This window comes from Rhinatrema bivittatum, chromosome 2 (assembly GCF_901001135.1).
Source record: "Rhinatrema bivittatum chromosome 2, aRhiBiv1.1, whole genome shotgun sequence".
NCBI lineage: Eukaryota > Metazoa > Chordata > Amphibia > Gymnophiona > Rhinatrematidae > Rhinatrema > Rhinatrema bivittatum.
In genome coordinates this window covers 120,207,111-120,233,205 of record NC_042616.1, presented here as the reverse complement: position 1 = coordinate 120,233,205, position 26,095 = coordinate 120,207,111, and the positions used below count along the sequence as shown (strand labels likewise).

The following is a 26,095-nucleotide window of genomic DNA, read 5'->3' as shown; positions in this document are numbered from 1 at the left end:
TGGAAGGAAAAAGACCATCCGGTACAAAAAACAAATAAACCTTACAGACAGACTCAGAAACACAGACAGAAAATGCTAAGGGTATAAATTCATGGAATCACATCCCCATAGTTTATAATCCTAAATCTCATAAAAGATCATTTTATACTATTTTAACCACAGCCTTCAATGTGCAATAGTGCCTACTTTAAAGTGTCCTTAGTAATGTGATCTTTGAAAAACATTAATAAAAGGATATGTCCCAGAGCAGAGTAACTGTACAACTGTCCGACTACACCCTATAGCTGAGTGTGGCTGAAGAAACACCCAACGTTAACAGGCACCAGAAGAAACATTCAACTTGACATTTTGACAGCAGATTTCTATCTTAAGAAATCACATTGTCTAACAAACAGCAATCTTTCTGTTGCATGGAATACACACACCGGTATAAATACAAGCAACACGTACATCTTGCACTGTTCTAGAAATAAGTAGATTTAAAGAGTGAAATCTCAGAAGTCATAAATGAGCGCCAATCACAAAGAACAAAAAAAAATATAGTGCAAGGCGCCCCCCCCCCCCTTCACTCATTCAGCAACTTGATGTTAATTCCCACCCGACTCAAGCCAATCCAAAAAGGAGGCAGCTAGCCTCATGCACTCATTAACTTAATGAGACAAGCAAGTGCTGACTGAAATAGGAGCTCAATCATAAATTCTCACAAAAGGAACGAGAAATACAAGTGGTCTCAACACGTTCCATCCATCAACAGCAAAAAACATTCACCCAACCTTCACTAGCAGTTTGACGATAGCATAACAGAATCCAGCGAAAACAAAAACAGATCCACGGATATAGCCTATTCAGCATGCGTTTCACATCTGCAAAAAACTACAGCCCGAGCATGAAGAATGAAGTACTTTCCATGTAAATCCCCAATCCTGGAAATATGCAGATACTTAAACAGACATAAAATGTCTAACATATATGAGAACTACAACTAGCAAGGCAGAGAGCTAAAGAAAACACTCTCCTCAATCTCATTATTAAGACCAAGTAGAAGCACCATGTCCAATCTGAAGATTTGCTGCGGTTCAACATGGGTCACTTAGCTGTCTTCCTGCTTCCTCTTCCCCTCCCTCCCCCCCCACCCCTTCTTTGCCAATCAATACAGAATTGGTCAATCGCAGAAGGTCTCTAACCTTCAAAAGAACAGTGAAATTGCAAGCAGTTTCTCCATCTCTGCCTCAGTCCTACAATCTAACTCTACTGCAATGCTCCATGAGCCAAAGCAAACTTTTACCACAAGGGCAAATAATATATACAAAATCTAAAGCATTACAATTAGTCAGATGTTAAAAAGAAATCCAGCATCTTGGCAGGAGGGAGGTTTTGGAAAGACTATCGGTAGGGCATAGGGATAAACAGAGCAATGGCCACAGCAAAACCGGCCCATTAAACGAGTATTTTCTTAAGCTATATGAAACATATGGAATGGTCGTAAGCCAGAGGAAACCACCCCTAATGATGCTGCTGCAACAAAATGTAATAGATAATACATAAATATTTTCTCAAACTATGACAAACTGGCATAAAATTACATAACCGAGACCCAGCAGACAATTTTACCTCCTGCACATCCATTGTGGGTGTCCTGAAAACACAAGTAGCTGAAGGGTCAGCTGCAGAAGTCTGGGAATCCCTGCTCTAGATACAGCCCTGCCAAAAAGCTGTCATTTCCAGTGCAAGAAAAAAAAGATGCTTGGCACGGCAACAATAAAAAATACTACTTTGGATCTATAAAAGTGGTTTTTAAGCCAGTCATCACGCTCCTCCTCACCTGTCAAGTGTTTAGAAAATGCCCCTAATAAATATGCAAGAGATATTTGCATGTACCAAGCTGGTTCTTAGACACCATGCATGCAATTAGACACTAATGACTGTGCAAATCTCATGCACATTCATTAGGGAGACTCTGAAAACCCAACCAGCTAGGAGGTTCTGAAGAGCAACTGGAGCACCACCAATTTAAACAAGGCCTCTAATCCAAATAGGATTCCATTTAACATTTCAGGAAAAGTCGGCAGAAATACGAACGCCACCATCACCGGAGTGAGTAACCTGGCAGCAGCAGCAGCACAAACCTGCCTAAAATAAAAGAGCTTCCAAAAATAGTGAGGGGAGAAAAATGTCGGTAGCGCTGTTGCTCTGCTACAGTTAGACCACGGTTCCTCAACCTAAAAGGCACAGGTGCGCCAACACCGCTCCCCGGCCATGACTTGCCTACGGGGGCACCTAGTAACAAAAGGCATCGGCAGTGTTGCTGCTTAACGAGCACGTGCTTCTCTCTTGTTCACTGCGTCCCCCCCCATCCTGACCCTCTCTCCCCGTGCACAAGTAGGAGAACGCAGAATGGCAGGTCAGGAAGCACCTTCTCCGTTGTTTAACGAGCGCCCACTGACCATTCCCTTTATTGTGGAGTCAATCTTGCTCAGAAGGCAGGCTCCTCAAAAGCAGCCAGCACAGCTTCCTTTCTGGGGGGGGGGGAGAAAAGTTGAGAAAAGGAGACACAAGCCAGACAGAAAGAGAGAGAAAGGAGGTGGGAAGGAGGGCGAGGATGCGAGACAGAAAGCGATCGAGAAGGATGGTATTAGAGCAAAAAACGACAGATCACCGGAGAGGATGCTGAGGAAGAGAAACTCGTAATCCCAGTGAATTTATCAAGGGAGGCAAATGTTGAAAACTGCAGAGTTAAGACACAGGAGGATGAGCTTGCTTACTTAAAAAAAAAATCACACAGTCCATGGCACTGAGTGATCATTAACTGTGTGACAGGATTTCCCATGAAGGGAAGGAGTGCTCTGGTGGTTAGAGCAAGGGAGCCAAGACTGAAATTCCCATTTCTCCCAGGGCACGTCACGGTCTCCTGCTGACTCAGGTCCTCCAGGGAAGGGAATTATTGCATCTGAACTTGAAAAATGCTGCAAGCCTCTTTGCGCCTTAACTGGGAAAGGAGAACTAGAAATCGTCCTTGCCCGTCTGGTGACTCTAGCTAAAAGTATGAAATATAACCATTGCAGTGCCTGTAGCATTAATGCCTGAACTTGTGAAGAATGCAATTACTTTTCTGATCTTAAACTTTGAAAAACAACATCTCTCTAAAAAACGGAATCCCTCCCAGGTCTATTCAAGTAAAATAATCTCAGAAGTCTATAAAGTAAAATTAAGCAAACAATTGATTTGAATCCATAGATACTGAAACGCTTTATATGGCTAAGTTTGAGACTGAGCCAGACAAACCACGGGATTCAAATATCCTGTCGTTCTCACCGTCTCTAACTTACCTTACAGAGGTAAGTTTTTAGCCAGCTATACGTACCTAGCACAGAGTCAGATTCATTAAGGCTTTTCTCCCATTTTACATGTATGGGAAAAACCCTTAGTGAATCAGTACATTGGAACCTAGACACGACAATCAAAACTATTACAAATTACTGCTAGCAATATAAATAAAATCAGAGGCAGGGTGGGGCTAATTTATCCAGATAACACCGATATTCGGCGTTATCCAGCTAAGTCTATCATGCCGGAAAGTAGTCCTAAAGTTATCCGGCTAACCTGGGACTTTATCCGGCTATACACAGCAGAACACATAATCGGATGCACTGCACTGAATGTGCGAGTTAAGTTATAGGATAAGTTATCTGCTCGCCGGCCATCTCAGTATGGACCTCACTGGGTCCACACACTATTCAAGAATCTAATTAATAAAGAAAGAAGCACTTCCAAGTTGACCTATCCTCCCTACTAATGTTTACTCTAAACCACTCTGTCCTTTTACTATTCACAATTTTTTTTTTTTTTAAAGATTTCAGTCAATTTTAGATGAAAGCTAAGGCTTACATATTTAAATTCTAAAGAACAGAAAAGGATGCATACCAGGCCAAAGAAAGAAGAAACAGGTGAAAAAAATAAATAAATAAAATGCACAGCTGGGAAAATAAGTGTTCCAGCATGAGGGGGTCAGAAAGGCAACGCAGCGCCACGCAGACCGTGCCAGGAAAGCAAGGACTCTTTAGACTGGACCAGCCACCCCTTTTCTATTACTGCAGAGCTATTCCTACACCCAGAGAATCCACGTCCTAGAGGAAGGGGGTATCCTTCCCCCCCGCCCCTGCTACCAGCCATGACATCTGTCAACCCGACAGCTCCAGGGCCCTGGTTGCCTTTGCTGCCTTAAGCCAGCCCAGCACCTTCACGCGGCAGGGCCCGGAGTACTGCATCCTAGGGGGTCACAGACAGGACAGGACAGACGGATGGAAACAAGGTGTTTTCCTACAGAGAGGACACAATTGAAAAGTACTGAACAAATACAATCCTATTCCTAAAAAACTAATAAGAAATTAAAACAGAGAGAGACTAATCTCGGTAGATAGCACTTTTGATCCAAATAGGTCAAAACAAATCATTAAAATTCAATAACTCAGAAGCTCAGTTTGGAGTGGGCCGGAGTGCGTTGTACCACATTATCACTGATATCATTACTTTACCGGGTGATAATCTGTCTTGGTCCTGTACCAAGATCACTCTGGGTAGTTTAGAAGCAAGGAAGCCGGTCGGGCTGGTAATGGCCTACTACTGAGACAAGGCGGTGACTGCCCAGAGGCTCCATAAATGGTTTGGGGGGGGGGGGGGGGGAAGAGGGGGGTGTTTGGTTTATATCGCACACTGGGCTCGGGCCATGTCCATACCTGTGTACACAAACTGCAGCCTTTAATTCCATGTTGTTGCATCTTTCTTAGGGGTGAGCGGGAATATGGGAAGGAAGCCAAGGAGGCCCTGCCTGCCTATGTTCCATGTTCGAAAGGTTTTCCATTTAGTTACCACTGCTAGCCTTTATTTTTCAAAGGGCATGACAGCTCAGGTCTACCACGTCAACCTGCTGCCTAACATCAGCCCACATCATCTGAACATAGCTTACAAGCTGCTCTGGCTTCTCTTTTCCCGGGGCCCTGAGTGCACATGCTGACTCTCTGCTGCAAGAAATGTATTTACTCCAATTTAAAAAAAAAAAAAAAAAAGGCTGATGCTAGGTTAGCTAGATTTGTAAAAACTCACCAAGCCTTATAACAAAGAGCGATAATGGAACAGAAAAGAACAGACTGAATTGCCTTTCAATTGGTAGCTTAGATTTTCAGGTCTTTAGTTTCTCCAAAATGCAAGCTTGCTGGCTTTTAGGATACTGAGAGATCATGCATCTCTGGGAAAGAAAAACAAACAGAGTTTGATACGTGACTTTTGTGCTTATGATTTGTGCATGGAATGCTCCACTTTGCTGGCATCTTCAAAATTAGCATTTTATTACTAGCACTTTGTTTTCTCTTTTCATGTTTCCCAGTTCAGAACGCTTATGGAATCACAGAGATTAAAAGAAAACGTTTTTTCTATGTACTGAATTCAGTTCTTTAATTTGCATGTATAGAAACAGAGAAACAAAGGACATGACGGCAGATAAAGACCATACGGCCCCATCCAGATCTCCTGCTCAGTTTATTTTGTACTTATGTGACAAGACATGCCTATTTCCTAAGTTACCTTCTTTCATCTATGGCAGGAGAGGAGAAATCCTAACCTTCCACATGCAATGGTCCAACTAAACTGATGGATCTGAGGACCTACATACCCAGGATTAAGCCCCAAGTGTAACAGATGTAATGTGGGAAGCTGCAGGCATAAACATACGACAAACTTTTCAGAGGATGCCAGATAGGGGACTAAGTACCACAATAAATGAAATAAATCCTCTAATTAAAACTAGTTAGAAAAGCCTGGATGGATATGCACTTTTATGAATACAGTAGGGAACAAATTTATAGAATTTGGTCAGTGACTGGCGTCCACACCATAGCTGATTTCCTGCCTAAAGACCTTCAACATTCAATGGTTTAAAAAGGAGAGAGATGCATATAAATGATTAGATTGCAACCCATATCTCTAAGCCAAGTATTATGTAACTTCCTATCAGGCCGATATATCAGGCATCCTCCAACTTAATATCATGGCGATATTAAGTCAGAGGTCCCGAAGTGTAAAAAAAAAAGTAAAAAAAGAAAAGAAAAATTTAAAAAGGGCTGGCGGCTCAATTTTGCAGGCGTCCGGTTTCCGTGGCTGTCAGCGGGCTCGAGAACAGACGCCGGCAAAATTGAGCGTCGGCTGTCAAACCCACTGACAGCCACCACTCCGGGCTAAAAGGAGGCGCTAGGCACAAGTGTCCCTAGCGCCTCCTTTTGCCTGTTTCTACCGCACCACCTAATTTAAATACTGAATCGCACGCGCACCGGGAGAGCGGGCGTTCGTCCGCTCTCCCGCGGACTTTACTGAATCGGCCTGTTAGTTTGCACAGATACTCAGGCAATTTCAGAAAAGGTATTTTTGAAGTCGGCTAGGAAATTATTGGCTAGTAAAAATGTTACAGGTTGCTACAATCTATATAAATCATCAGTTACAGATGTTATATTAGAATCACAAAGTAGGTGTTTTGCATACTCCTATGGCAACAAAGAATTACAATTGACGTTCGACTCAGGGAGATGCAATAGAGATTCTTCACTCAGCCTATGTGGACAGAGTTAGTCTACATTATATGGAACTTGTGGACTCAATTTATATAAAATGTAAAGCAGAAGGGGACATTTTTACATAATTGTTTCTTTTGAGAGCAGAAATAAGAATATTGGAAAGCAGTTATACAAGCTATCAGTCATCTCGTTCGGATTACGCTGACTTGTGCGTGACCTCAAATATTATTTGGACCAACAGACATGGACAAAGAATCTTTGGGAGAAAAATACAAACATAATAGCCTTAAGCCTCTCCGAGGCTAGGAAATGCATTTTGATCCAATGGATTATGAAACAGAGTCCTACTAAAGACATGTGGATCAGACTGATGATAGAAATCTTTCAGATTGAGAAATGTCATCTGGGATATGCATCCTTATCAGTACTTAAGAAGTTTATTAAGTGTTTTTGAAAATTCGACCTTCTGATGTAATGAAATCATTGGACTGGTTATACAAGAAACAGTTGGAAACATACTTGAGATGGATAAATGGACTTTGTAAGACGCAAGTATGGAATATATGTGGGCTGTGTGTGAGGAACGTATGGGGGGTGTAAGGTGGAAAAGAGGCAGGAAAATGTATGTTATTGAGATCATCATCAACACTCTGTACATTGTGAATCACATGAGATGCTTTTGTAGTTTTTTTTATTTATTTAGGATGTTGTTGATATTATTGTGTTCTGATGATTTGTGAATGGTATTATTTCCTGTCTCAATAAAGGAGGATGCCAGATACTCAAAGAGAGGGGCCCTAGGAAAAATCTCGAGAGAGGAAGAGGTCACATTGTCTTGAAAATATTATTAAACTGGCTACAATGAAAGCCAACATGTTAGCTTATCTTTACTCTACTATATATGGACAATTATTTTCTTAAAAATACTTGATCTGATCAGTTCAGTATTACAAGAAAACCCTGTAAAAATATTTTGAGAACTTAGCCACCAGCTAAAATTTTTTATTTTTTTTAATGAATCAGGGCTTTGAATTACTCCATAAGGCCAGCAGCATGGGGCTGTAATGGCTCTGGAAATGCACAGAGCTGACCCCAGGGAGACACAGGACAGGGGATAAAACAGATGAAGTGATATGAGGCCTGAGGCATTTGCCCCAATTCGTCACTAACTCCCCACCCCACAGGCCAGCCCTGCTCCTCCGTGCAGCCGAAAACTTACGCCATTCAGGGCAGAGGTTAAGCTGACCAACGGGCCAATACAGTAAAGTGCGCTAAGGCCGAACGCACTATTAGCCCCCGTTTGGACGCATGTTTTCGACGCGCTTTTACCCCTTATACAGTAAGGGGGAATAGCGCGTGGAAAACGCGCTGCCAACCCCCCCGAAACTAATAGCGCTCGCAACATTCAAATGCATGTTGATGAGCCTATTAGTTATTCCCGTGCGATACAGAAAGTAAAATGTGCAGCCAAGCCGCACATTTTACTTTCAGAAATTAACGCCTGCCAAAGTGTACAAAAAAGCAGTAAAAACTGCTTTTCTGTACACCCTCCAACTTAATATCATAGCGATATTAAGTCGGACGCCCCAAAAATTAAAAAAAATAAAAATTCTTAGAAAAAAAAAAAATCTGCCCGCGTCCCGCAGGTTGGAAGACGGATGCTCAATTTTGCCGGCGTCCGTTTTCCGAACCCATGGCCGTCAGCGGGTTCGACAACTGGCGCCGGTAAAATTAAGCGTCACCTGCCAACAGCCACCGCTTCTGTCAAAAAGGAGGTGCTAAGGACGCACCAGTGTCCCTAGCGCCTCCTTTTTACCACGGGCCCTCATTTGCATGCTCTTGCTTATGGAATCGCACGCCCAGGAGAGTGGCCTGGGCGCTCGTAGGGAGAGCGGGCGCTCGCCGGATCTCCCGTGCGTTTTACTGTATCGGCCCCGCAAGATAGCTCCTCTCAAGCCTGAAGCAGTGCTAGACACCATGTACCAAATTTTAGTCACCCAAGAAACCAGTATTTTTACAGCCCTCACTCTTGGCTTAAAAACCTTAAATAAATACATCCACAAGATATAAGTTGGGATAATATTCAGCCACCACCCAATACATCATCATATACTTACATTCACCATATATTAACAGATGCTCAAATTACAACCTCTAAGATAAAGTACAAATATCAAAGGAAGCTTATGTCAGGCACAATACACTTTTATTTCACTTAAAGTTATCTTAGGTCAACAAGTATATGTCACTTGTACAATGATATTTTTATTCTGGTTTGAAACATTTCTTATCAGGGTGCTGTCAAATGGGAAATAAAAGCTCAGCAACAGTGCTAGATTTTATACGTCTCCAGTTTCAGCTGAACACACTCTATACCACATTAAGAGTTCAGTAAAACGCAGGGACAGGTTTGGCAAGGTGGTTGCTGAAACCACAAAATCCTGCCATCACCAGAAGTGCTACGTGAGATATATGTGAACCTGGCATGACCCCAAAGGAGAACAAGCTAGTCTGAAATGGATTGGATTAGCCCAGTAAAAAAAAAAAACAAAAAAAACCCAACAACACATCCTCCTCAACCTGTTGGCTGATCTTTATTCTTCCGTATTTAAAAGTAGGCTACCTTGTGATCCCCTTGCTTCTCGTACTGCATAATGAAAATCTCTCTGCAGGTTGGCGGGTTCTTCTCTGTAAGCCACTGGATCATGTGTCTCCCATGTGAGGAAGATCTAAGTTGCCATAACTTCAACTAAAGAATTTAAATCCAAACGTACAGAAAACATGAAGTGTTCTAACACAAGGAAGCTATATCCATTAAAAAAAAAAAAAACCCACAATAACCTTATGCCACAGAGGCAAGAAAGAAGCAAATTAATTTTGAGCAATCTAGATAAATAGTGTTAAATCAGCAGTTTTAAACTATACAGCACACTAAATCCAATTACTGAGATAAAAAATGTTTCATCAGTAAACTAACTATGCAGCAGCATTTGCCAAACCACCTCTTCGTGCAATCAGGCAGCAAATGACTCGATGTTGCCACTACACAGTGAGCAATTTCCACATCTGGAACATCTTTATTAAGGTAAGCACTGATGGAAACCAGTTCACGACTGCTATTATCTGCTTAGCATTAGCCTGAAAACATTACACATACTACAGTGATTTGCTCTGATCTTTTGTATTTCAGATGGCATGCATAGCAGCAACACGGAGCCTGATGCAGGCTGCCTCCTAAGCAGGTGACTATTATAAAGAGCTGCCATGGTGGCTAGACCCAGGCCACGGGAGCCATGCCTAAGACTGGACGCAGAGTGATGACACCACCCTTACTGAAGCGAGGCCAGAGTCACATCTGGCAGACTGAAGGTGCCTGCAAGAAGCGTCTCTCTCTTGTATCTCTCAACAAATCCAAATCATCCTCTTTTCTGAGTGCTGGGAGGTACATATGCCATGTTCAGCTTCTTTCTCATCCTGCATTTCAGGGGCTATTATGACGTCCATATTGTAGAGCTCCAAACTCCCATAAGCACATGACGGCACAGGTTTTCTTAAAATGGGGAACACTGTCCATCAGGAGATAAGCAGCAGCGCAGACACCATTATTCATAAGAACATACCATATGGGTCAGACCAAGGGTCCATCAAGCCCAGCATTCTGTTTCCAACAGTGGCCAATCCAGACCATAAGAACCTGGCAAGTACCCAAAAACTAAGGATATTCCATGTACCATTGCTAGTAATAGCGGTGGTTATTATCTAAGAACTTAATTAATAGCAGGTAATGGACTTCTCCTCCAAGAACTTATCCAATCCTTTTTTAAACACAACTATACTAACTGCACTAACCTCATCCTCTGGCTACAAATTCCAGAGTTTAATTGTGCGTTGAGTAAAAAAGAACTTTCTCCGATTAGTTTTAAATATGCCCCATGCTAACTTCATGGAGTGCCCCCTAGTCTATTATCCGAAAGTGAATGGTTTTTTTACTCATCTACCCGTTCTAGACCTCTCATGATTTTAAACACCTCTATCATATCCCCCCTCAGCCGTCTCTTCTCCATGCTGAAAAGTCCTAACCTCTTTAGCCTTTTCTCATAGGGGAGCTGTTCCATTCCCTTTATCACTTTGGTTGCCCTTCTCTGTACCTTCTCCTTCACAATTATATCTTTTTTAAGATGCGGCGACGAGAATTGTACACAATATTCAAGGTGCAGTCTCACCATGGAGCGATACAGAGGCATTATGACATTTTCCGTTTTATTCACCATTCCCTTTCTAATAATTCCCAACATTCTGTTTGCTTTTTTGACTGCCGCAGCACACTGAACCGATGATTTCAATGTGTTATCCATTATAGAAACATAGAAATGACGGCAGAAGACCAAATGGCCCATCCAGTCTGCCCAGCAAGTTTTGCACTTTTTTTTTCTCATACTTATCTGTTACTCTTGGCTCTTAGTAACCTTTTGATTCTATTTCCCTTCCACCCCCACCATTAATGTAAAGAGCAGTGTTGGAACTGCCTCTAAGTTAAATATCTAGCTTAATTAGTTTGGGGTAGTAACTGCTGCAATAAGCAAGCTATACCCTTGCTTATTTGTTTACCCAGTCTAAATAATTCAGACCTTGTTGGTTGTTGTCTGTATCTAGATCCACTTTTCTTTATTCCCCCTGCCGTTGAAGCAGAGAGCTATGCTGGATATGTGTGAAGTATCTGACTTTCTCCCCTGCCATTGACGCAGAGAGTTATGCTGAATATGCATTGAAAGTGAAGTGTCAGACTTTCTCCCCTGCCGTTGAAGCACAGAGCTATGCTGGATATGAATTGAAAGTGAAGTATCTGGCTTATTTGGTTTGGGGTAGTAACCTCCGTAACAAGCAAGCTACTCCCCGCTTTTTTGTGAATGCAAATCTTTTTCCACGTTTCCTCTTGCCGTTGAAGCTTAGAGCAATGTTGGAGTTGCATTAACCGTGTGTATGTTTATTTATTTATTTATTTAGGGTTTTTTTATACCGACATTCTCGATAAAATATCAAATCAGGTCGGTTTTATTGAATAAGGGTATTATCTCCAGGCAGTAGCCGTCATTCCCGCGAGCCACCCACTCTTCATTCACGACCTCTACTTTATGGATCCACAGTGTTTATCCCACGCCCCTTTGAAGTCCTTCACAGATCTGGTCTTCACCCTCCGGAAGGGCATTCCAGGCATCCACCACCCTCTCTGTGAAGAAATACTTCCTGATATTCTTCCCTGGAGCTTCAAATTGTGACCCCTGGTTCTGCTGATTTTTTTCTGACGGAAAAGGTTTGTCGTTGTCTTTGGATCATTAAAACCTTTCAAGTATCTGAAAGTCTGTATCATGTCACCTCTGCTCCTCCTTTCCTCCAGGGTGTACATATTTAGATTCTTCAATCTCTCCTCATAAGTCATTCGATGAAGACCATTCACCCTTTTGGTCGCCATTCTCTGGACCGCCTCCATCTTGTCTCAGTCTCTTTGGAGATACGGTCTCCAGAACTGAACACAGTACTCCAGGTGAGGCCTCACCAAGGACCTGTACAAGGGGATAATCACTTCCCCTTTCTTACTCGATATCCCTCTCTCTATGCAGCCCAAAATTCTTCTGGCTTTAGCTATCACCTTGTCACATAGTTTCGCCAACTTCAGATCATTAGACAAGGTCTCTCTCCTGCTCCGTGCACATCAGTCTTTCTCCCCCCCATCGAATACAGTTCATTCGGATTTCCACTCCCCATATGCATGACTCTGCACTTCTTGGCATTGAATCTCAGCTGCCATATCTTTGACCACTCTTCCACCTTCCTTAAATCCCGTCTCATTCTCTCCACTCCTTCCGGTGTGTCCACTCTGTTGCAGATCTTAGTGTCATCCGCAAAAAGACAAATCTTACCTTCTATCCCATCCGCAATGTCGCTCACAAAGATATTGAACTGGACAGGTCCCAACACCGATCCTTGCGGTATACTGCTTAAAACCGCTCTCTCTTCAGAGAGAGTTCCATTTACCATCACACATTGTCTTCTGTCCATCAACCAGTTTGCAATCCAGGCCACCACCTTGGCACTCACTCCTACTAAGCTTCTCATTTTATTCACCAGTCTCCTGTGCGGGACCGTATCAAACGCTTTGCTGAAATCCAAGTAGATGACATCGAGTGCTCTTCCTTAATCCAATTCCTTGGTTACCCAGTCAAAAAAGTCAATCAGATTTGTCTGACAGGATCTTCCCCTGCTGAATCCATGCTGCCTCTGGTCCATCAATTCTCCCGACTGTAGATAGTTCACTATTCTCTCTTTCAACAGTGACTCCATTACTTTTCCCACCACTGAAGTGAGGCTAACTGGTCTGTAGTTACCAGCCTCTTCTCTGTTCCCACTCTTGTGAAGCGGGACCACCACAGTTTATGACGCCTAGATCTCTTTCTTGGGTAGTAGCACCTAATATGGAACCTAACATTGTGTAACTATAGCATGGGTTATTTTTCCCTATATGCATCACCTTGTCATTGTATGGTGGTTCCTCTCGTTAGTTATGTCTAGCTCTTCCATTTTGTTTTGTGTGTGTGTTTAATTTTTTTATATTTTCATACATTATAGCTTCCCACCCTACATTTTTAAAACACACTTTCCTTTTCTCCAGTCTTATAATGTCCTACTATAGCCTTGCTTCCTCTCTCATTTTCTTTTTCCTCACCGCTTAGGCTGAAAACACAAACTGTGAGAAATCATTGGCACCACTTCCATCAGCAAAAAGAAGAGAAATGTACATTACCAGATACCTGCAGCACAGTACAGAGACGCAATCTCTAGTCCTTGGAGATTAAACTTAAGACAGACTGGTCACAATGAGGCACCAAATTAAGACAGCAAGGCCATGACTGAGACCATTTAAGCCAGGTGAGAATAATGGAAGAGGGGCAGCTTTTGGTTGCGTATCATTGGATATGGATCTGGGAATGTTTCGTGGAGAGTTCTGGTGCCGTAAGCTGTTGATAACTCATTTGTGCTATAAGAAAATGGGAACCTCTGATCTCTTCAGAACCCTCTCTCTGGGACACTGAAGAAGCAGGTGGGACATCTGACGTCCTTCCCAGTTTAAGAAAGAAAAATTGTTTAAAAAAAAAAAGAGCTACAATACCCACCACAATTCTCATTATCACAAGAAACTCCTCTAATAGCATACAGGAAGTTATGCCAGATAGGCTGTGGCAGGGATTAATTGGGAAAGGGGGAGCCTTCAATTGGGCAAAGCTGTAAGAAATCACTTTAACTATTAGCTAATTAGCCACAAAATTAAATCCCTGTCCAGAAGCAATCTGTAAAAGACAAGCAGAACATGGGGTGGGCAGGAGAGAGGAGGAAAGGGAGAAGACGGAATGTGGGTACCTACTCCTGCATTTGACAGTCACTACTAAAAATAGGCGCTCAGCCTAGCGATTAGGCAGTAAAAAAAAACACACAAATTAACTTAATAGCACACTGCAACCTCTTTACACACAAAACCTCTGCCAGCGGTAACATAAGTCCTTCTTTTAGCAGTGAGCAATAACGGGATGGTGCTAGCCCTCACACACTCTACACCGGCCACCAACTGCCTCCAACAGAGACCAAGAAATCAGAGTTTTTAAAAAGTTTGATTTCTAAGGTTTCACTTCTTGCATAACTTAAAGCTTACAGAAACACTCAGCTGACTGTGTCTGCCTAGGTTTTATCACGGTCCTTACAATTTAAAAAACAACAAAACACAAAGGCAAGTGCTGACAAGTTACCAGAATCTTTTCCTCAAGCATTACAAAAACGCTTAAACTTCTGCCTTCTGTCAAAACATATCCTGCACAAATCAAACCGTTAAAACCGCCCCAAATAGAGGAATTATGCTGAAAGGGAGGACTCAAATGCATTTGTTTCCATGTGCAAAGTTTGCAGATCTTAAGCAAACCCATAACTGTCCCATATGAAAAGTACAAACTTTGAACATACCATTAAACAACCCTGCCAATAAGCTGGAGCTCCTTGAGAAATGGCATTAGTCATGAAAATCTTACAGGATTAGCAAAGGATGAAAGGGTTTATCCACTGCACTGATTTAGCTAATTTTGGGCCTTATTCACTAAGCTTTTCTCCTATAGACAGAATGGTGAAAAAGCTTTACAAATAAAGCCCTTCGTTTCCAAAGTTACTGCATCAATAAAAACAAATCAATGTATTTTCCGCAGAGCTTTTCCACTCTGGGAACACATGGCTTTTTTTTTCTTCTTGTTTTTTTTAAACAAATCTGATAGATGAATGGATTTAAAATGCGATTCTGTGTTCCCTCCGAGTGGGACTTGTACTGTTATCCTGTTTCGGTGGCTTAGTCGATTAACGAAGTCACCCTCACAATACAGTACTCCAAGCCCCACATTCTAAGTTTCTTCATATAATCAGACTTAGTAGGAATAAAACAGAAAGCCCAGGCATGCGCAGGGTGGAAAGAGTTTTGGAAAATAAACGGATTTATTTTTTAAAACAAAATTAGCAAAAAATCAGTTCAATGGATAAACTGCCTGCCATTTTACAGAATGTTTACATACAAATTCTAAACAAGGCAGGACACAAAGTCTGAAATGTCTGAAAGCTACTGATTTAAGGGAACAGTGCCTCCAGAAAATTCTCAGTCCCCTCCCCCCCCCAGATTCTGCATCACAATTTTCAACTTTTCAAAACAGGAAGAATTCTTGAACAAGTAGAAAAGAGATGTATACCCACTGACACTACCCATGTTTGGAAACGGTGTTTTTCTGTCTCCTGCAGGACCCTAGCCATGATTGCTTCAGGTTTATTTTGAACGGTACATCTGACCGGCCCTGCCCGGCACACAGCAAAGCAATGGGTCGACAGATCCAACAGCCAGCAAAATTGGGATGAGATACTGCGCAAGGCCGCAGCTGCTGTGGTCTCGACTGTGATAGGAGGTCGCAGACAGACAGACAGACAATCTCCCTACTAAGTAGTTTTTGTGATGCTTTGTACCAACATGCTTACAAAAGGGGTCAGCACTCTGTTACCTTTAAATTTTATCTCCGTTATACATGATGGTTTTTGCATCTCCCACTGCCTCCAGCTACATTAAACAAATACGACTGAATTTTCTTAAGAATGGAAACAAAACAGTATAAGAGGCAGCATGTCATAGATAGAGTTGAAATGACTTACTAGACTTCTTATACTCCACCTTCCAAAAACAATTTTCAAGAGCGAATGACAAAATGAAATTCGATTAAACAAAACACTTTACAGTCAGTGAAAATACCTTATCTCCCAACTCTGCAGGAGGCATGCAGAGGTATGAAAACAGACTTCTGTATTCTTGCTTGTAGAGGAAGTAAACCATCTAAAGCTTCCCCATAAAAAAAAAAAAGACCCCGCTAATATTAGTACCAGGCAACTACTCTGTACAAAATATGGAGAAAGGCAAAAGATGCAAGCAGAGACTAAGACAATATGGCAGCAAGACACAAACAGTCCCAAGTGCAGTGGGCCCCATGGGGCCTGATTAAAAAGAATTCCTAAGAGCCAGTTGATACGGGGCCTAGACATATTACATCCCTATGAACTCCAGGAGACGGCTCTCTTTGGCACAATGCAAGTATTAAGGGCGCTAGCAATCTATTTGAGAGACTGAGGTCATATCCAACATGTCCTAGCTTACAAGCGTGGTTCATTCCTGTTGTGGTATGTGCAAAACTAACCCATTTGCAGACACTACCCTGAGGGAAACAAGAGTTAGGATAAAAATAATCATCATAAAAAGGGAATGTAATTGCTCTGTACAAAACAAACATCTAGGCTTTACAGGACTGATCATCAGTCTTCATTTTTTTTTTTTTTTTACTCTATTAATAAGGAACCAGAAGAGCATTTCTGCTCCCGTTCAAAAAAAAAAAAAAAAAAAGTTGTTCCTGCCACTCCAAACCCACATTCCAGGCTTTGTAAACCGGTTCCACCAGACCAGAGACTGAGTCACATCAACAGGAGAGAATCCACAGGTTTTCACACCAGGATACTGAGGGTCAGTGTACTACAGCTCCACCAAGAACACGCCCGTACACATCGCGCTCTGTGAAGCGTCTACACTCCCCCGAGCTCCACAGCAACAGTGATCACTAGGGAATGTTCCTAGACCACACTTGGGGGGGTAGGAAATAAAATAAAAAGCTTTTGATCAAGGATATCTATTTTTTTTTTGTTTGTTTTAAAAAGGGATGTCACTTTAAATAAATATCAGAGAAGAAATGTGAACGTTAAAATTATACAAGTTTCATTGACCTGTCCTCTCTTATTCTTAATCAAAACTAAAAGAACTCAACTACAGCTACTTTTAAAATCAAGAAAAAAAAAATTCAGGGCTGGAATTATTTTGGTCCATCCCCTGCTCATCTTTCTGCATAAGCAACCAGACAGAAAGAGAATAAACTTCAGAAGAGAATGAATGCTTCTGCCAAGATAAAAGTTTTATGCAGTGGCAGACCATGGAGGTAAACCTGGATATACTTCCTTCTATTTATCTGGGATACGAAATTATAGAAACACAAAAATCTGGAAGCAATTCTTATGGTAGACAGAAGACAAACTGAAGGGCATTTTCACTCCTTTTATAAGATAAGTGCCAGTTTTGTACCATCAGGATTCACATATGAATTTAAAACAATATGAACAATTTTTAAATGTAGCTGTAGCACTTTTGAGAACACCAGGAAAGGGGGCCAGCTCTAATCCTCAACAATCGCAAATGGGTCTTGTTTTCAGGACATCTGAAATAAATATGCAAGAAATCTCAGGAATATCCATCCTCATTATCCTGAAAACCAGGCCGGTTTGTGGCTCTTGAAGGCTGGAGTTGGCCACTGATCTAAGAGGCATAGATGTGATCTAAAGAACAGACCCCTGTGGACTCAAAAGCTTGTGCACCCTTTAAAGACCATTAAGGCATAGCTGCACAGTAAGCAAGATGATTCACAGGTCTTAAATTTATTTTGCAGAAAGATCTGCAGTGTAGAGATTTGTAATCACTTTTAGCCATGAGGGAGTGAATTCCACTGCGCTACTCATGTAAGGGGGTGGTATGTGATTAAATATGACTAGTGGGCCATCCATCACTTTTGCATCTCTATCTTAGTGATCAGGGGGCTTTATGTAAAAATGGCTTCTCTCTCTTCATTCTCGGCCTGTGGCGTGAATCTTTACTGAATAGGCCCATAGACTTGAGTAATATAATGTATCTTAGAGAATAAAGTCAACTAAAAACAAAAACCTGAAAGCAAGACTACACACATTGGGGTAGATTTTCAAAGGATTACGCGTGTAATATACGCGCTTAACCCCCGAAAACCTACCCCTGCACGCGCAAGCCCCGGGACGTGCGTACGTCCCGGGACTTCGAGAAAGGGGTGGTCTGGGGGCGGGGCCTGTGCCGGGGGATGGTGCGCCGGCAGCCGGCCGGGGGCAGGCGTAACTTCGGAAACAAAAAGGTAGAGGGGGGTGGGGGGGGGGGGAACCGAAAAAAAAAGTTCCTTCCAAGGCCACTTCGATTTCGGAGCGGCCTTGGAGGGAATGGGGAAAGCCATCGAGGCTCCCCTTGGGCTCGGCGAGCACAAGGTGCACAAGTGTGCACCCCTTTGCGCGCGCCGACCCTGGATTTTATAACATGCACGCGGCAGCGCGCGCATGTTATAAAATCGGGTGTACGTTTGTGCGTAGCGCGCACAAATGTACCCCCCACGCGCGCCTCTAAAAACCTGCCCCATTATGAACTGGCTTAGTTCTGGGTTTTCAACCACAAAAAAAACCAAAACCAAAAAAAAAAAACCACACACCTTTTCTGAATCTGTTAGCAAGAATTATGTCATTCAGATGAAACACTTTACATTAATTTGAGAGGTCTGTATTAAAAAAAAATGCTTTAAAACCCATTTGAAAGCGAAAGGGCAGCGTTTCAGGTAGGACTCTTCAGATGGACCTTTGGAATTCCAATGTGACAGGAGAAAGACAGGATTCCCCACCAGAAGCATTCACAAAATGTTTAAAAAGTTGAAGGTTACAGCCTATTCTTTAAAATAAAAACGCTTTAAACACGTTGCCCCACAAATAAGGTATTTTGAACAAACAAAACGCATGAATAGTTCACATGGGCATTAGGAAGGACATTAATAGAAGATAATGAGGCAAGGCAATGCATGGGAATCCAAAGACGTCGACTAGGACGTTGTCCTCTTAACGACTTTTCCCCAGGCATAAAATACGGTGACACAAGAGAGACAGAAAATTGCCATCCACGTTTACGCGTGTAAATTGCCATCTGGGCGTCAGCCAGCCTGCGTGCGTTGTGTCAGAGCCTGTGCAGCCGAGTTAGAACAGATGCGCTTGTACCCACAGAGAGTAAAGCGCAGACTGGGTGTCAGCACACATGCGGACCGGGGGTGGCCAGGCGAGTGAACACACGTGCGGAGATTTGCTTTTGAAATTTAGGTTTCTACGCTGCCCAGGAGTACTTTTTCCACAAGGAAAAAAAAGACCTGCAAATATTTGGAGCTCTTTTTTATGCAGGTATTTTATGCTGTTTAAATGCTTTTGCTTTTTTTTTCCATTTTTAATGGCCCTTATGCTAGTATATCTTGTTTTGTACAGTAATTCTTTTGAAATGGCAAGTTTGTTTGTTTGTTTTTTTACACAAAGCTGAGAGCAGACCCTAAAGCAAGGCTTCCCAAACCTGCCCTGGGAACCCCAGAGTCATTTGAATTTTCGGGATATCCACAATGAATATTCATGAGAAATTTGCATGTACTAAGTCTCCATGACAACACACGTTTTTCCTCACGCATATTCATTGTGGATATCCTGAAAACCTGAATGGCAAAAGGGGCCGCCACCCCCGGACAGGTTTGGGATGTCTTGCCCTAAAGAAACCAAACCAAAAACAGTCAATGTCCCAAAATGGTCTTTGAAGCTAAGCACGCGAGAGCGGCCATCACACAAGCACAGCAAATTAAACAGAGAGATCATTTAAGTTGCTGGGACACAGAGCCATAGGCTGACCCATATTTCTCGCGTGCGTGCAGCGCTGTCATGTAAGTACTCACGTGCCCCAGTACTGCTGCCGTTTCCTATTCTGTGGCAGACTGTTATACCCTAGTTATAATAGATGTTCTGGAAACTTGTTATCCAGTTTGGTATTTATATATTTGAAGAATTAAGTAAGGTCTTTTAAAAATCCAAGAGCCATGTTTATATGTCAGTAAAGATAGCGGGATTTTAAAATCTCACCCACAGCACTGTAACTGTTTTAGTGGAAATCTGAATTTCAGATTCTAAATTCTTGCAAAAATCTTTTTTGCTGGACCATCTCTTTAGCTTAAAATGCATTTCCTATGCTTTAAATGTAATGTCTGCTGATAAGTATGAAAAATTCCTCCCACCCCAAAATAGCAGCACTGTGCTAAGCAAAGCAGAGTGTAAAACATTCACATGTGATTAGCTGCAGAAACCTGGATGAGAGGATTTGTAGCTGACAGACTATGTTTCCTGATGGGTTTTGCTTTAATGTTTGTGAAGATCTGAGGAGGGCTCATAAAAGATTTTCACTTCAAAATAATTACCTGTTTTGTTGATTTAAAAAAAAAATGGATCACAGCCTGCAAAGATCTTATTTTAACTTCACTCCACCACAAAAAAAAAAAAAAAAACCCTCCACTTTAGTGACTAAAACTTTAAAAGGACATAACTCAACATATTACTCACACTTTCAATAACTTTCACTAACTCTGCCCAACTGTCCTAATGACTTTTTGTATTCATTTCCGATAAAACTGTTTTGCAAGATTTACGGTTAATGGCTCACCAATCAGTAGTTCTGTGTAAGAAATTCACTTATCCTATGAAACTCTGAAACAGAGAAATTGTTATATGCCTAAAACCTTGAGCTGTGTATTATGCTTGCAATATTAACTATGGCCGCATGAATACACAAAAGTGAGCAATACTAAAAAATAAAAAATAAAAAAAATGACAGAACAAATGTAACCTACATAAACAAGCCACTTCAAAAGATTCATTTAAAAAATGTGATTCTGGATGGCCCCAGAAACTAGTTCTATTTTAGTCTTTCTTTTCAAAGCAAACATTTACACAACTGCTGCACTCCATCATAAGCCTATCATCTAACTCCCAAAGGGTGGTTCAAGCTGCAGAACCATCTGTGGTCATCCCCTGATCATCTCTAGCCTACTCTCTCATTAGACATCCAGGTTTCCTAAAATAGTTGGTAAGAGCAGATACCTACCAAGAATTGCCTGCTTAATGACTTAACTTGCTACTGTCAAAAGTAAACTTTTCTGATAAAATAAGGAGCATCCACCACAGAAATCAGGAAGCATCAGCAGTGTGCACAATATAAACAAGTGGAACCCTGATTATTTTTTTAATTGAAAAAAATATATATATCTATTTAATCTGACCCTGGCAATGGGCTCTTATAAATTGAAACTTCACATACTACTAGCTCTGTGCACATATTCTAGTTTGGAAGAAATAACCAACATTTAACCTTTATTCAACACATAGTCGCTATTATTAAAATATGTTACCGTTCTATGTTGGCACATGTTTAATTTGTAATCTATACCAATTATATTATTTTCTTATTGTGCCTTTCTGTAAACCGTTGTGATGGTGAATTAACGACGGTATAGAAGAGTTTTTAAATAAATAGATGACTAAAATAGCCAGGAGTCTAAGCATCTAGAAGAGGCATTTTAGAACTTATTCCAAGTCCTGCATACTTGTTTCAGATACTTATAAGTCCAGTGTTGGGTCCAAGAACAGCTTTGCACGTACACAAATACTGAAATCTAGTTTTTACTAAGACAGCCCAAGCATTGATCCAATTCTGGTTTTCACCCAGTCACCAATACACAGATACAATTCACCTGTCAACATGTTCCTGCTTCAAACCTGTTTCCAAACATTTCTCCTCTTTCACATTTTATCAGCCCACAGCATAACCAAACATTTAAAATGAAACTCAAAATGCACAGCCTAACAAGACAATGCTGAGTGGCAGCACAGCACCATCCTCGCGGCAGGGAACAGAATTCCCTAACCATTCTCAACAGCACTGAACTTAGATTAAAAAACAGGAACTCCTTTCATTTACCAACTCTGCTGTAACTTTCAGCTACAACTTGGCAAGGATTTCAGAAAATTCTGAAGTAAACATCTCTAAAGTATAACCCTGTAATCAAGTCTACCCACAAAAAAAAAAAAAAAAATGAACAGGATTTTCAATGGAAATGCAATGTATAACCAGATGTGCATACAAAAAGAACATTGTAATCAGAGCTAGGTCACATGTCCATTTTTAGATGACTCCACTTGTAACTTAGTTTTCAGAAAAAATAATTGTACTTCCTCACATGCACTGTAACATAACATTGGCAGAAAGAGACCAAATGGTCCATCCAGTCTGCCCAGAAAGTTTCTTATGGACGTAACTGCCACGCCATACAGGTTGCCCCCAAGCTTTAAGGGTTAAGGGTAGTAATATAAAAAAATCAAAACCCACAACAAAATTACTGTTAGCAACATTTTTAGAGTGAGCAGCCTTCCTGATAATTCACACAATGCTGCTGCTTGAGTGTGCTTTGCTTTTGGACATAGCCAAAGAAGCAGCCCTGCACTTTTCCACGTCTACGTATCAGTACCCTGGCCCGTAAAAGCCAAGGCCCAGCATTGGTCATCGTCTGAATCCAATTTCCCCTCCCTCCCCCAGAGACAAAAACAGAGGGCAATGCTGCAGTTGCATCAAAATCGTGCCTGCTAATTGGTTAAGGGTAGTAACTTCCATGCCTGCTGTTAGGTGTAGCAGCTGCCCCTCCATGCTGGTTACTTCACCATCGCTTACAGACGGGCATTCCAGGCATCCACCACCCTCTCCATGAAGAAATATTTCCCAATGTTGATTCTAAGTCATTCCCCTCCCTAAGGTTTCATATCGTGACCTCTAGTTCTATTGTTTGCTTTCCTCCAGAAAAGATTCAAGGAACAAGCATCATTAAAACCACTCGGGTATCTGAATGAAGGTCTGTATCATATCTTCCCTGCACCTCCTCTCTTCCAGGGTGCACATATTCAGATACTTCAGCCTCTCCTTATAAAAGTCTTTCAGTAAAGCCCCCCCTCCCAAACCATTTTGATCACTCTTCTCTGGATCTCCTCGCCCTGTCTCGATCCTTTTTCAGAAACGGTCTCCAGAACTGAATATAGTATTCCAGCTGAGGCCTCACTAAGGATCTGTACAAGGGCATTATCAACTCCTTTTTCTTACTGGTTATCCCTCTCTCTATGAAGCCCAGCATTCTTCTGGCTTTAGCTATATCGCCTTGTCACATTGCTTCACCGCCTTCAGATCGTCAGACCCACCCTAATGTCCCTCTCCCAGTCTATGCACGTTAGTCTTTCACCCCCCATCACATACAGCTCTTTTGGACTACTGCACCCCAGATACATGACTCTGCACTTCTTGGCACTGAATCCCAGCTGCCAAGCCTTCAACCACTCTTCAAGCTTTCTTATATCAATCACTTTTCATTCTCTCTACTCTTTCAGACATGTCCATTCTGTTGCAGATCTTGGTATCATCTGCAAATAGACAAAATTTACCTTCTATCCCTTCAGCAATCAGGCCTATACAGTACAGTGCGCTCCGACGGAGCGCAGTTAACCTGTCATTGGACGTGCGTTTTCGACGTGCTAGCGTTACCCCTTATTCAGTAAGGGGCCGAAAACGCGCGTCCAATCCCCCGAACCTAAAGCGCCCGCAACATGCAAATATATGTTGATGGCCCTATTAGGTATTCCCGCGCAATTCAGAAAACAAAATGTGCAGCCAAGCCACACATTTTGCTTTCAGAAATTAGCGCTAATTTCTTCGGGCACCAGGAAAGTGCACAGAAAAGCAGTAAAAAACTGCTTTTCTATGCACCCTCCGACTTAATATCATGGCGATATTAAGTCAGAGGTCCCGAAGGATAAAAAAAAGTAAAAAAAGAAAAAAAAAGTGAAGTCGGCCCGCAGCTGTCGGGTCGAAAACCGGACGCTCAATTTTGCCGGCGTCCGGTTTCCGAGCCCGACGCCGGCAAAATTGAGCATCGGCTGTCAAACCCGCTGACAGTCGCCACTCCGGTCCAAAAGGAGGCACTAGGGACGCACTAGTGTCCCTAGCGCCTCCTTTTGCCTGTTTTTACCGCTGGGCCTCATTTAAATACAGAATCGTGTGCACAGGAGAGCGGCCTGTGCGCGTTTTTACTGTATCAGCCCGAATGTTACTTACAAAGATACAGGTCCCTGTGGCACTCCACCTAACACATTTCTTTTTTCAGAGTATATTCCATTTATCATTACACACTGTCTCTTATCAGTCAACGTTTGTAGTGCACGCCACCACAAAAGCATAAATCAGAAACTTTAAAAAAAAAAATATGCACACTTCTACAAAATGACTATATAATATATTTTAATTATACACAAACTCCATATGGCAACTGTTAGAAACCCTCACCTAAAGTAATAATTATGATCAACATCATTGCAGAGCAGGCGAAGCAATCTGTTACACATTTTTAAAAACTGACATAAAAAAAACAAAAACGGGGGCTGGACTTGCACAACAAACTTGGGAGCAGTAGCTCCAAGTGGCAGAGACTGATTTTTATTTATTACATTTGTAAGCTGCCTTTACAAATAATGCTCCAAGAAGCTAACAGTAAACAGCAACTGTGTAACTAAAACATGTGCTCTCTTTTCACAATCCTGCACATTTCAAAGAAGCAAATATCACCAAAAGGCTGACGGCTCGGCGCAGAAAGGTATGGGCTGACGTGGGAATGGGATCCACCGTCAACCTTCGGGGGTTACACGTTGCTATCAAAAATGCACGCCCAGCTCATGCGACTTGGTTCATCTGTAGATCAGGTTTCCAACATTTTCTTTTTCGCGTGGAAAGGGAAAAGGAATCGGTTTGGAGGTTGGGTTTTTTTTTAGTAGCAGCCTGTTCAGTTCCCCACTGCTCTCCTGAAGGGCCTGGAATAGCTGGGAAGCCTGGGGCTGGATTTGAACTGTTTACAGGGCAGCAAGCAGGCAGCCCAGGAAAGAGAGAGAATGAGAGGGGAAGGCAGACGAAAGAGACTGCTGGGAGAGCGGTGCAGCCGGCAGACCACAGCGCGGCGAGAGTGACGCCGGAGCGGGGACGCTTTGGGCGCATTCAGAGCCGGCGCGCGCCCCCCCGCCCGCCTTTTGTTCCCACGCCCGAGCCGCCCAGCGCTGCAGCGCCCGGGGAAAATCCTGCGGGCTCGGAGATGCCCCGAGCGGCGCGGGACGATCCTGCCTCCCCCCAACCCCAGAGAGACGAAGAAAGGCGCAGAGCCTCCCCCCCACCCCCGGGGGCCGGGCAGCAGCGCCGCAGCTCTTCCCCGGGGAGGGGGAACTGATCGATCACAAAAAAAAAAAAAAAAAAAAAGTTTATACCACTCGGCGGACAACTTGGCTGGGGGGGGGGGGGGGGACTCCTGCAGGGCTCCTTCCCGTCCCCCAAATGGGGAGCCCGCGCGGGGCGTAATGTTTTGTTCTGGCGATTGCTGCACATCCCCCCCCCAAGTTCTCACCTTGCCGATGGCCTTGCGGTACCTGGTCAGCGCTTGCTGGACCAGGCTCAGCACCTTCACGTTGCCGTCCCCGCAGGGCACCACCACCCGGGTCCTGCCGAAGCACACCGTCACCTTCATGCCGCCGCCGGGACTCCCCCCGCCACCCCAGCCCCCCGCAGCGGCCCGGGGATCGCGCGCGCGCTCTCTCTCGCTCGCTTTCTGTCTCAGGGGCTGAGCGGATCCTTCCGAGGGGGCAGGCAGCGGCCGGGGCAGGCTCCCATGCTTGGCGGCCGATCGCTCTCCTGCCAGCGGAAAGCCCGGCGTGCAGGCCGGCTCGAGCTCCCCTCTCAGGCCGCCGGCGGCACTGCCGCTCCCTTCCCTCTCTCTCTCTCTCCCTCCCCCCCGCCCGGAGTCCCGCAAAGGGAGAACGAGGAGGAGAGCGGGCGGGGGGGAGGAGATTTGATGTGGTTTTATTTTATTTTCGTAGCCGCTTCTCCCCCCGGCGTTCCCAGGGAAACGGCTTCAGTGAAGCGCCGGGAGGGGGACAGCAGAGCCCCCGTCCCTGTCCTGCGTTAACCTCCCGCTCTGTAGGGAGCGCCTCTCTCCAGCCCTCCCTGAAAGGCTCCGGCCGATTTGGCCCTTAGAGGCTCTCGGCGTTCGCTCCTTCTCCGCCTCTTGTTATGAAGTCGGAAGCAGCTGGGACCCTCATCTAAATAAAACAACAAAGTACATTATTGTTCCTAGAGACACAAAATGTGAAAAAAAAAAAAAACAAAACGCAGTGCATCTGGCTCCAGGGGAAAACCCGGACCAAATGTCCAAGCTAACCTG

The 26,095-nt window shown here is 43.2% G+C and overlaps 1 protein-coding gene across 1 annotated transcript in view; it reads right to left on the bottom strand.

Annotated features, from left to right (window-relative positions):
• The window catches only part of PARD3 (par-3 family cell polarity regulator), a 1,467,145-nt gene extending 1,441,300 nt beyond the window's left edge, over nt 1–25,845 (bottom strand). The window contains 1 exon segment of the mRNA XM_029588581.1: nt 25,283–25,845. Within this exon segment, the coding sequence (XP_029444441.1) occupies nt 25,283–25,402 (120 nt within the window). The 5' untranslated portion in view covers nt 25,403–25,845.
• Between the last annotated feature and the right edge of the window lie 250 nt (nt 25,846–26,095).